We start from the raw sequence: 12,677 nt of genomic DNA, 5'->3' as shown, positions 1-12,677 counted from the left end.
TCCCCTCTTTCTGGAACATTAGCTCCATGAGGCAGGGATTGTTGTCAATTTTATTCACCACTCAATCCTAAGCATACAAGACTGGAACTGGCATGTAACGGGCACTCAGCAGACATGGCTGAACGAATGAATATCATGACAAAATCTGATTTAATTATATCAATGCCTAGAAATTTTACCTTCAATTCCACCCTGGAATGTATAGCTTTTACTCACTACAAAAGCAATTCACTATTTTGAATCTTTCCAACTTATAAGAATATCGTTAGGGTTAGTATAACAATGTTAAAACTATGGTATAAGGAAAAAATAGGAGGAGTTATTTTTTATTCTTCACATCTCCTTATTTTCACCTGGCCAATCCATAACCCAAGAGAAGAAGAGGAGAGTCTGACAGAGGCATTAATTGGAGAGAAGGTGAGGAGAAGCACTCTGTACACAACGCTCCAGATTCACTTTTCTTGATCAAAAAATGTAGTTAAAATTAATTTTTAAAATATTTTTTATAAAACTAGACTAGAAAATGCAAAATATTTTAATGTGTTGTCTTGTGTTTTCTGGGGTCTGAGGTTTCTATTTCATGCATGGAAACAGGTTTTCAAAAACTTTATTCTAGTAGCATTATTTATACTGGCAGATCACAGCACCATGTTGCATTTTCAGTAAATGCATTGTTCTGGGAACTGAATAATGCAAAAAACATCATAAACCTTATGGTGGAAACATTTTCACTGCAAAAGACTAGGTCGTCGAAAACATGATTTGCTTGATTATTTCTCATTTCCTTCTCAAAGTCCCTAATTAAGCTTTTACTTAAAGGATCAGGAAACAACACAGAGTAGTACTGACTGCTTTTCAAAATCTTTCATCTATGGAAATAAAAAATAATTTTACCCACATTAATTAATTAACCCTGTGCTAATTGAATAATCACTCAAGTTATTGAATAGTCCTACAGCCTGAAGGCCACATAAATGGGTAGAAAATAATTTAGTCAAGGTTATCTCATCCCTTGGTGAAAGCACTCAGTGGGGAACCCTACAGCGAACATTACTCTGCACTGGGAGGAGATTACCAAGAACAGGTAATCTGCCACACCCAACTTATTGTTGGACAGTGACCATTTGAAATAGTTTTTTACTCCAGCCATGTTGGGTGGCATGAACTGTGTCCTGTTTAATGACAACTATTTTTAAAACCATCAGTGTGAAAACAAGAATTATTTGTCAAGACTTACGTTTCCCCTACTTTCCAGAACTTCAGTATAAACAAAAGAAAGTGATTATATTAACTCTTTTTTAAAAATGGGTTTGGATGACACACATCTGAAGGAAAATAACGCAGAAAGAACAGAAGAAAAGGCCTGGCAAAGATATAAAACTCAAATGCCATGAAGTACATTATTGAGTCCCTAATCGTAGGTAGGTAGGTAGGTAGATGATTGATTGATAGATGATAGATAGACAAATAGACAGATAGATGATGACAATGATGATGATGAATTTAGCTAGCTAGCTAGCTAGCTAGCTAGCTAGATAAACAATGAAGAAGGATCTGAGTTTCTTGGTAACAGAAAAATGCCAAAAGATGCATGTAGAAAGAAGTTGTGGAACTGGAAGAAAATCATCATTTAAAACCATCATAAGAAAAATTTAGAACGAGATTCATCAATTGATGCTAAATCTGGGGGACACGTTGCTGAGGAGCAGGATATTTGCATACTCTCAACCTGTCTACCTCCAGATTTCTCATTAGTTACAAGGAGAATAATAGTAACTACATAGTGGAGAAACCAGACAACATCTTGACGAGGAAGTAAAAATTAATATCAACAAAGAGGGACAGATGTACATCTTGCACCTTTGGGTGTTACTTTGAAGATCGTACAATTTCACGTGTGTAGTGTTCTGGCCGGAAGCTCATAGCCTGAATCTTAACATGAGAAATTATCTGACAAACCCAAGCTGAGGAACATTCTATACAATAGCTGGCTTGTATTCTTTAAAACCTCTTGGAAATATTTCATTAAGAAACTACGGGGCTTCCCTGGTGGCTCAGTAGTTAAGAATCCACCTGTCAATGCAGGGGACACGGGTTCAAGCCCTGGGCCGGGAAGATCCCACATGCTGTGGAGCAACTAAGCCCATGCACCACAACTACTGAGCCTGTGCTCTACAGCCTGCGAGCCACAACTACCGAAGCCGCACGCCACAACTACTGAAGCCCACACACCTAGAGCCCGTGCTCTGCAACAAGAGAAGCCACTGCGATGAAAAGCCCGCGCACCACAACAAAGAGTAGCCCCCGCTCACCACAACTAGAGAAAGCCCGCGTGCAGCAACAAAGACCCAACACAGCCAAAAATAAATAAATAAATTTATTAAGAAAAAAAAAGGAATCCAAACTCCATTTGCATCATTGAATTCACAATTGAGGGCAACCATATTAGTATATATACTGAACATGAAAAGACTCATGCACTCAAAGGATTTGGTGATATGGGGATGGTCTCTTCTGATTGTATCTATTTTCTTAGTGAACTAAGAAGCAAGTCTTACACTGCAAGTGGCTTGAGGAGGTGTTTGTAGCTAAGGAGAAAGAAAAAAGCATGAAACAGTAATCTCAGAGAGTGGAGGGGCGGTGAAATGCCTAATGCGCAATTTCCAAGCAATGCCAAGGGCCTCCACACTTAAGAATATGGTCATGCATTTGAACTGAGATGAGTCAGCATGACCGTGCATTTTGCTCTAAGCATATTAAGCTCCTAGATACAGATCTGGGGTAGCCAAAATGCTGGACTGGAGCTTTGGCAAGCAATGGGGAGAGAAAGAGATGAGAAAGTTGATGATAGATGCACAGGAATAATTTTTGTGATGGACCATAAATCTAAGCTGAATGAAGAAAGACATGAAGACAGGAAAGAGATGACATCAGTTTAAATTAATTTTTTTAATGCCATCAGTAAATTAGAAATCCAGGTGAGGTCCAAGATGTATTGGGATGTATATTCTAGAAAGATAAGTGGGTGGTCATATTTACAAAATGGTAGCATAATTGATTACAGAAAGGGTGAGAAACAGATTTTTGAAGGCAAAAGGCCCAAAGGACTGAGAGGCAGGGTTACATGTGTTAAAAACGGATTAAAGAAGACAATTTAGGTGATGCAAACTTCATGAATCAAAAAGTCTTCATGGGGAGAACAGTAAAATGGACAGAAGGCAGGAAGCTTTTATAAGGTGAAGAATAAAGAACGAAGAAGAGAAAAATAGAAACTATCTGATTGGCTGGGGCCACAGAGGCAGCCTTGTTTGGGGTGAGAAGGAACCAGGAAGTTAAGTATAGAGCCCAGAGTTGGCTTGGCGTTTGGGGATTAGTTGACTGGATATACTGAGTTTCTCATCAAGCGGAGCTTTTCAATGACGTGAAAGTTACCTAAGCTTCAGTTTGCTGATGTGGCAACCCAGGCAGGAGTGGCTCCATCTTGGAGCTAGAAATTTATTTCAGCAAGTGGATGTTGAAAACACCTAGAATGATAACAGAAGTCGTGATGCAGAGAAGAGTAATGCGCTTGATACTAAAACTTCAATAAGTGAGATTTTGGGGTAGAGAGAACCACAGATATTGATAACAAGGAGGAGGAGAAAGTAGCAGAATCTCATGGCATATGCTACAAAAGAGCTCAGGTTTTTGTTTCTGTTTTTAACTTTTAATTTTATATTGGAGTATAGCTGATTAACAATGTGTTAGTTTCAGGTGTACAGCAAAGTGATTCAGTTATACATATACATGTATCTATTCTTTTTCAAATTCTTTTCCCATTTAGGTTGTTACAGAATACTGAGCAGAGTTCCCTGTGCTATACAGTAGGTCCTTGTTGGTTATCTATTTTAGATATAGCAGTGTGTACATGTCAATCCCAAACCCCCTGTCTATCCCTTCCCCCCACCCTTCCCCCCTGGTAACCATAAGTTCTTTTGGATGGACTTAGAGATTGTCGTACTGATTGAAGTAAGTCAGAGAAAGAGAAATATCATATGATATCGCTGATATGTGGAATCTAAAAAGAAATGATACAAATAAACTTATTTACAAAACAGAAACAGACTTACAGACTTCAAGCTCAGGTTTTTAAAGAGGGAAATTAGTTGTTTAAAAATGGCTGAATCACAGGGAACAGCCTGCATACCTCCTGGTCCCATAAAATGTAGGATGTGGGAGAAAAAGGATAGCTCTGACTTAATAGTGCTGCAGAGGAAGCTGTCCTCTCATGGAAAACCAGATTTTAATTAAATTAGAAAGGTGAAGCAAATGTTCCCTTTCACTCCCTGAGATAACTGTCTCATGTATTCTTCTCTCTTCTCAAAACTCGAAAAAAACCCTCAGCCTTTCTCTCTCTCAGCAGATAATTTCTCAGCCGATGTTACTCCTCTGAGAAAACAGACACAATTGGAGGAGAACTTCCTTATATTCCGAGCTGGGGTAACATGTAAAGGGATGAAAAGAGGGTGAGGGTACAAAGGGCTTTTCTGATGACAGACTTTGTGTTCCACTGAGCACAGTGAAGGGGGTGGGGAAAGTTGGGAAAATTAATTAGATATGTAAAGCCTTCCAGAGCTAAAGATCTACACTGAAGGGTGCTCTAGGAGCTTGTCCTTCTCACGCTGACAGAGGGATGTAAACGTGACAGGACGTGTCCTGATGTTATCTGAGAGGAAGGGGGACGCTAGGTTCTAATGATGTCACCCTTTCCGGAGGTGCATCTCGGGCCATTGTAGAGGAAGAGACGGGCAGCGCTGTGTTGTGTGGTGAGGAGCAGGCAGTGGAGGGCCTGCCAGGAGCTCTGTGGGCCTCTGCTCTGAGTGGGGTTCAGGTGAATTGTGAGTAGTGGGCTTTGGGGGAGGGTGAGGAGAAGGTTTGCTCCTAGTAATAATGTTAGAAATTGTCCTTTCTTTTTTTTTTTTGGGAGTATAATTGCTTTACAATGTTGTGTTAGTTTCTGCCGCACAGCGAAGTGAATCAACCATACGCATACACACATCCCCTCCCGCTTGGACCTCCCTCCCCAGTCCCCGATCCCACCCATCTAGGTCATCACAGAGCACCGAGCTGAGCTCCCTGTGCTATACAGCAGGTTCCCACTAGCTCTCTATTTTACACATGGTGGTGTATTTATGTCAAACCTAATCTCCCAATTCATCCCACCCTCCCCTTCCTCCCCCTGTCCACATGTCCGTTCTCTACATCTACGCCTCTATTCCTGCCCTGCAAATAGGTTCGTCTGTACCATTTTTCTAGATTCCACATATATGCGTTAGTGTACGATATTTGTTTTTCTCTTTCTGACTTAACTTCACTCTGTATGACAGACTCTAGGTTCACCCACATCAGGTTCCTTAAAAAACTAAAAATAAAACTATCGTATGACCCAGCAATCCCACTACTGGGCATATACCCTGAGAAAACCATAATTCCAAAAGATACATGCACCCCAATGTTCACTGCAGCACTATTTACAATAGCCAGGGCATGGAATCAACCTAAATGTCCATCGACAGATGAATGGATAAAGAAGACGTGGTACATATATACAATGGAATATTACCCAGCCATAAAAAGAAATGAAATTGGGTCATTCGTAGAAGTTGTCTTTTAAAATAAGCCATGAGTGATAGAAGTGTCAGCTAATGCTAAGATGTGTTAAAAGATAAACTGAGGCATATTAAAATCTTGAAGCGTTTATTTGAGCCAAAATGGGGCAGCACCGAACCCAAAGTGGTTAGGAGGGCCCTGCCTTATACACAGGAAGCATGGAAGCAACAAAAGGAAATTATTTGATTTCCTTTAACCTAAAGCCTAGTTGGCTGTTTGTGATTGGTTGTCCTTAGCGTTTTGATTTCATAACTTTGAGGCACTTGCAGCTTAGATTTTGGTTTGCTTACATAGACACCATGGCATCAGAGCCACCTCAGTCTAATAACCTCCTCGTTTAATTAATTTAACAGTTGGTAATCATATTGTGATATATAATTGTATCAAATCAATACATTGTACCCCTTGAACTTACACATTGTTATGTCAGTTGTATCTCAACTGAAAAAATAAATTAAAAAAAAATGTTAAAAAATAAGTCATGAAATTTCACCTGTCCTATCAGACAGTAAAACCATTGAAAATCAATAATAATTAAAATCAGGTGTTTCTGGTAAAAAAAAAAAAAAGATATGCCTTGGTAATTGGAACAGAACAAGTGATTAAAATTTCACAAACTGTAAAGGAGAGATAACAAAACAATGTGAAAAGTGAGGATTAAGAGGCAACACTTCAATACTTTGGCTTAATCAAAATTTAAAACTTAGAAAAAATAAACTCTGATGTAAAATAACAGATGTAAGGAAGCACCAAATATATAAACTTACATGGAAAAACTCAAAACTAGATTGGTTATGAACCAGATATCTGAAAGACAAATGTTTAAACTTGGAAACAATACAGAAGAGATAAAAAGGATGAAGAACCCATGTATATTTTCTTAGATACAAGTTTTAAACTTCAGGATGTCAATAAGGTAAAAATACCATAGCTAATCATTTTGACAAAGTTATTTTTAGAAAGGTATAGAAAATATAAATAACTTTGTATACATATTTATATCTTGTTATCTTAATTGTATCTTAATTCTAATTAAGATCCCACTTTGTAAATTACCAGCCCAAAACAAACAAAAAAATCACACAGTATGAATTACAAATAATAAACAAGATGTAAAACTATCAAAGAAATGTAAAATTAAGGGATATTTTAATAGTGAATTTTTTTCACTATTAAAATTACCAAAATATTAAATGATAGCCAGTTAGTTGATTCCGGAAATTTTATTCTAAAAAACTAAATCAAAGTAATAAAAAGTCTATATGTAGAAAGACATTTGTCACTCCACTATTTATAATCATAAAAAATTGCTAATCTCAAAATAAGTGAATGGTAAGTGGAATAATGTACAGCTGTTAACAGTAGAGTTCATGAAGAATATGTAGCAGAATGAAAAAGACTGTTACAATACAGAGTGAAAAAGCATAGACTATTTTACATGACTACAAGGATATAAAAACACAAGTGACTAGAAGGGAGTATATAAAGATATTGTTTGTTAAATTGTGGTGACAGAATTATGGATGACTTTCCTCTGTTTCCACATTTTCTAAAATAATGTTGTACAATTTTTATAACACCATGCACCTTCCCTTTACATTTGTTTTAGAGATGTTACCCTGAGTGGGTAAAAAAAAATTAACTTCCTCCTATGAATTTCATAGCATCCCTACATTTTGCAAAATTCTACACAACTACATTGACGTACATGATAAATGACATATTTGCCCTACTTAAGTCAGAGAATTAGAATTATTGGTTATGAAAGAATTTCAAAAACACCATATCTCTAGCTGCATCCATGTATCTTTTAAAGATGATTTGACTTTTAAGAGAGAACAATACCTCTTAGGGTTAATCAGGAATTCTAAAATTGATACCCTGAAAAGTTTACTTCCTAGTGAAACATTTTTATCTGTAAGAAAGAAAGATAGCACAGTCCACAGTTACACCATTATTATTTTGAAATGTATTCCCACAGCTGGTACTATAAAAGATGTGCTGTGCTTATTTCATGATGGATATAGTCCTCCAGATACCACTCTTCAGCATTATATTATCACCTCATCAAAATACAAACGCTCTATGAATGAAAGAACACTGTTTCATATCTTAGCTTTTCGTGTTCAACATGCAGCTGTATAAACCATAGGGAATCTCCCTGAAATGTCCTCCAGCAGTTTTTATGCAGATGGAAAAATATAAATGCTTTGTTACTGAAGCATAAAGACACACCACAGCTTCATGACAGAGAAGGATGCAGAGTCAATCTGTAGAATCATCTGGTGTGTGCTTCTCAAGTGGGAGGCAAGGAAAAGCTTCAACATAAAAACAGCTTAGAACCCACATGCTTATAAGAAACAGTTCAATGGGAATCCAGCTGTAACTTCCTGTTTTACATGGAGGCCGCATTTCTTGCCTTGGATAAAGTTTATTATAAATCTCTCTGTCTCAGTCCTCTTGGATATAATGAAGCAGAGGAGTAGGCGTAATGCAGAGGGAATGTGTGTTTAGACTCTGGCAGGAGTTATTCCATTTTGCTGTAGAAAACAAAGCTTGGAATAGGCCAGCCTCCCCGGGTCTAAAGCAGCCGTGGAGAAGCTGCCTTCTCCACAGATCTGTGTCCTCTGATCTGAGCCCTCGGCTTGCTCAGCCCACAAGGGACTTGCAAAGCCTTTGCTCACCATTGCATCCCTCAGAGGACATCCCACCCAGTTCTGTGTCTCCATCTTTCTCTTGTGTCAGGTGCCTCAATTCTGCTTCTTCACATCCCTAAGTATAGGCAGATCAGTAAATGGTTTAAATCATCAAGCTCCTGGTAGAGAGAGCCAAGTTAGAGAGATGCAGATGGGAAAAGAATCTAAAAAAGAGTGGGTATATGGATAACTGATTCACTTTGCTGTACAGCAGAAACCAACACAGCACTGTAAATCAACTATACTCCAATACAAATTAATTTTTAAAATAATTTTTTAAAATAAAGAGATTCATAAGAAACTTTGTGTTTGCATATAGGATGAAGCCCTATGTTTATACATGCATATTGAACAGAATACTGTCATAATCTTATTGGTAAGAGTACAATTTAGAAGACGTTTTAGAAATAAGTTTGTTGAAATGTTGCTTGTTCTTTTCTGCCATTCTAAAAGTAAAAGCTTGGCTGTTTATTTGCATTATTATAACACTAGTCTTGTGGTTTAGGCTACATTCACAGTAAGCAATTAAGACATGTCAATTTCCAACTAGAATCATGATCTTGATGATAAATCAACTACTGGAAAATCATCAGAGGGGTTGCTGAGAGGTTGCTCAGTGTTGCTGAGTGATTTGGTTCTTGAAGACATGGAGTGCTCAAGGAGTACCTCTCTTCCAACCCTGGAGACGGGATGGAGAGCACTACAAAATAGACGTCTATATATAGTCATAACAAATGTATTAAATGTGATTTTAAAACACACTGACATATAATAGTACAATAAAAAATTAAAGACACTTTTTCAACTAAGATTTAGAAAACTAAATTCTCCATCCTCATTTCTAAACCTGTTTGTCCTCCTTTTTTTTTTTTTTCGTATTTCTGTAATGGCTCCATGACCCTCCAAGTTACAGGAGTCCAGTACCAGGTACCCAATACCTCGACACCTTCTTACTCTCGACCCCTTTTCCACCTACCCAGTCATCACTTAAGCACTCAGCTGCTCAAGGGCTCCTATAATCCCCACCCCCAACTTCCACGAGTCCCTTATCATCCCTCACATATGCTACTACATCATCTCACCTGTTCTTTGCTCCACCTGAATCCATACTGCCGAAAGAGTCACCTTCCTAAAGCATATTCACTAGCATATTCAAAAAATCTCTGATGCCTGCATATCACACACTCCTTATGTGATATTCAAAGCGCAATGTCCATGTAGCCTATCTTACAACCAATAGTTTGTACCTCCCACTCCCCGACCCCTATGTTATACAACACGGGAATATAGCCAATATTTTGTAATAACTGTAAATGGAGTGTAACCTTTACAAACTGTATGAAAAGAATTTTTTTGGCTGTACCACACAGCATGAAGGATCTTAGTTCCCTCACCAGGGGTGGAACCCATGCCCCCTGCATTGGAAGCACGGAGTCTTAACCACTGGACTGCTAGGGAAGTCCATAAAATTGTATGAAATTTTTTTAAAAATTAAATTAAATTAGAATTTTTTTTGAATTTTATTTTATTTATTTTTTTATACAGCAGGTTCTTATTAGTTATCCATTTAAATTAGAATTTTTTAAAAGCCCACAGTGATGGTGATACAATCAGATTCCTCAACATCTTTTCCCGTTTCTCTCCTCCATGTATTTTTTGCTTTGAACAAAAGTTCTCTCTTGCTTTGGTGCTTTTGCTCAAACTTGAATCATCCTTTAGCCCCTTCTCTATCTGCCCCTTCTACATCATCTTTCCAAGAAACTTGCCCTAAGCCACCAACTCCAAATACTTTAGCCAATGGCACCACTTTTTATAGCCCTTGCCCTTTCATACATGTGTGTCGTCAGCCTGATAAAACTATGATTATTGAAAGCAAAACTTATGTCCTCCCCCAAAGTACCCAGCCTAGTGGCTCAAATATAGTGGACACTCAATTATTGCTAAATGCCTGATGCCCTTCTCCTTTTCTTTTCCAGTGGCACCACCCCCCTACAGTTACGACCATGAGATGGAACACTGTGCAGACTTGCCTCCTCCGTACTCCCCGACCCCAGCACAGCGTTCCCCACCCCCTCCGTATCCTGGAAATTCAAGGAAGTAATCCTTCTCCCAGAACAGAATATGCGCCAATCAGAGATCTTGCCCCCCGGAATAAAATGTCTCTACTCAGAAACAGACAGGAAAGGACTGCCCTAAGGAATACCCTTTTGGGTTAGACAATATGTCAAGTGGAATGTCCAGGCTAAGAGAAGAGATTCAGGGTTTCTACCCTACTCAGAGCTGATCCCATCTGGGGTATTATGTTGGGTTCAATGGGACCACATTTGAAGAGTTCTACTGATCAACATAAGCACACTCAGAAAAGAGAAATGGATAGACAAAACATCGGAAATTCATGTTGCTTAAGGAACAAATGAAGGAAATTGCAACATTGATCCTGAAAAAGAGAAGATTTATGTAAGACAAGAGGATAACCTGGACTACCTAAGGAAACAACTATACTCTGTAGCTTTAAAAGTCAGAACTAGAATTGTTCAGTCTTTTTGTTCATCGACAAATGCAGATCGAGTGCCTGAAAGCCTACTCTGTGCCTTACATTGTTGGAAACACTAGATGGAAGTTACAGGAAGAGAACTTTGGTTTTAGTATAAGAAAGGGCTGCTGCAGCTTTCGTATTGACTAGACTGCTTTGTGAAGCTCCCTATCACCAGGACTCCAAACAGAACCTGGCTGACTACCTGGTAGAGACATGCTCGAGAAGGGAGAGCTAAATTAAATGGTAGATGGGTTCAATGGGCCCCCAAAGCTCTGCTCATGTTTTAGGTAGATGTGAGGTGAATTTCTATGCCATCAAGAATGAAAATAACAGAGATAGTTGAATCCATCTAATTTGAGACTTAAAACAATCAAAAGGACTTAACAGCTGCTTGAAGCCAAGAACTCTTCAGTGCTAGATACTGCCACCTAAAAATCATCTGATTTTACTTAGTGTATTATGACAAAGGTTATTCCAACTGTGAAAAAAAATTGTACCAAGTTCCACAAGCAACAAACACTTCATTTCAGATTAAAAGATGAGAAGCCAGAATCCCATGGGATTTTACATCAGGGAGTAAAATTTCAGAACTCGACCAGGAAGATATACAAAAGTTTACAAAAAGAAGAGGGAAAAATGAAGTTTGGATTCTGTTCTGTGTAACTCCGCTCACATGCAGCTTAGACAAATTTCTATTTTTCTTGTAATATTTTAATAATCTATTCTCTTGAAAAAGTTATACAGTTAATGGTAAAGTAAGATATTGACATCAAACTGTGTTGCCTTTTGCCAAAATCCATATTTTATGAAGTGCCTACCTTTAGGTGTAAAAGTTTTTAATAAATAATTCTAATATGCCATACTTTGCTGCAAGTGACCTTAATCAACATTTCTGTTTTTATGAGGGTCCTTTCATGTATTTTAAATTGTACATTGAGAAACTATTGGGAATAGATGATTATATTTGTTTGTCGCTTTTCAATTAAATCTAAAATGTTTAATCCAACATCATCAGCACAATTCAGTGAAATCCCAAAATGATGCTAATGATTTTTCTGAATAAAACAACCAAAAGAAATGTCTTAAAGCAAAAGTTATAGTTCAGGAACTCAGTAGCTGTAGTTGGGAAACTCAGTAGCTCATATAAGTAGCATATTTTACTTTCAAATACATTGATCTGACTGAAATACAGTCTAACTGCCAGTGAAATCTAAAAGCTAGATTTGTTTGGAATGACTTGCTTGATTTTTAGGCACCGGTGATTTTCTTGCTTATGAAGCCAGAAAGCAGTCAAGCATTCCACTCCATCCTAGTAACTGAGATTTTAGCACAATTTTAACAGTGCATATGCTTTAATTTACCTCCCTTCTGCAAGTGCGATCAGACCCAATTACACTGTAGCTACACAATTCAAAGTGCCAGAGCCTCTGTGACATTCAGAATGATGTTTCCCAATGCACTTAAGGAGAGGAAAAGTCCAGCAGAAATGGAATTATCATCATCTTCGCTGTCAACAAATGTTTATTGTGCATACCTTCTATGTTCTGCAAACATGACCCACATAGGAGCTATTACAATCCACACCGTCTCTCTCCTTTGAGTTTTTTTATGGCCTCCCTTAAAGCATATCACAAACCCACACACCTACAATAGATGAGTATTTTTACTATTTGTATTTAGTGTCACGATCGCGTAAATGTGCACAATATCAGTATAGACTTTTGGAGTTCACTGATTATTTTCATAGATGACACATCTTGGGGGGAAATAGTATATGATGTGAAAGCTTTGAATTA

At 37.9% G+C, this 12,677-nt stretch overlaps 1 protein-coding gene and 1 long non-coding RNA gene across 2 annotated transcripts in view; one reads left to right on the top strand and one right to left on the bottom strand.

Annotated features, from left to right (window-relative positions):
- CYYR1 (cysteine and tyrosine rich 1) overlaps positions 1 to 12,662 on the top strand; it is a 105,072-nt gene extending 92,410 nt beyond the window's left edge. The window contains exon 4 of the mRNA XM_068546943.1: positions 10,322 to 12,662. Coding sequence (XP_068403044.1) covers positions 10,322 to 10,446 — 125 coding nt within the window. The 3' untranslated portion in view covers positions 10,447 to 12,662. The remainder of the gene's footprint in view (positions 1 to 10,321) is intronic.
- The window catches only part of LOC137766528 (uncharacterized), a 301,549-nt gene that overhangs the window by 25,307 nt on the left and 263,565 nt on the right, over positions 1 to 12,677 (bottom strand). The gene's annotated exons all lie outside the window — the stretch shown is intronic.

The sequence above is a fragment of the Eschrichtius robustus genome, chromosome 6, assembly GCF_028021215.1.
Source record: "Eschrichtius robustus isolate mEscRob2 chromosome 6, mEscRob2.pri, whole genome shotgun sequence".
Taxonomy (NCBI): domain Eukaryota; kingdom Metazoa; phylum Chordata; class Mammalia; order Artiodactyla; family Eschrichtiidae; genus Eschrichtius; species Eschrichtius robustus.
The sequence above is the reverse complement of the archived record's forward strand: the minus strand, read 5'-3'. Positions and strand labels throughout refer to the sequence as shown.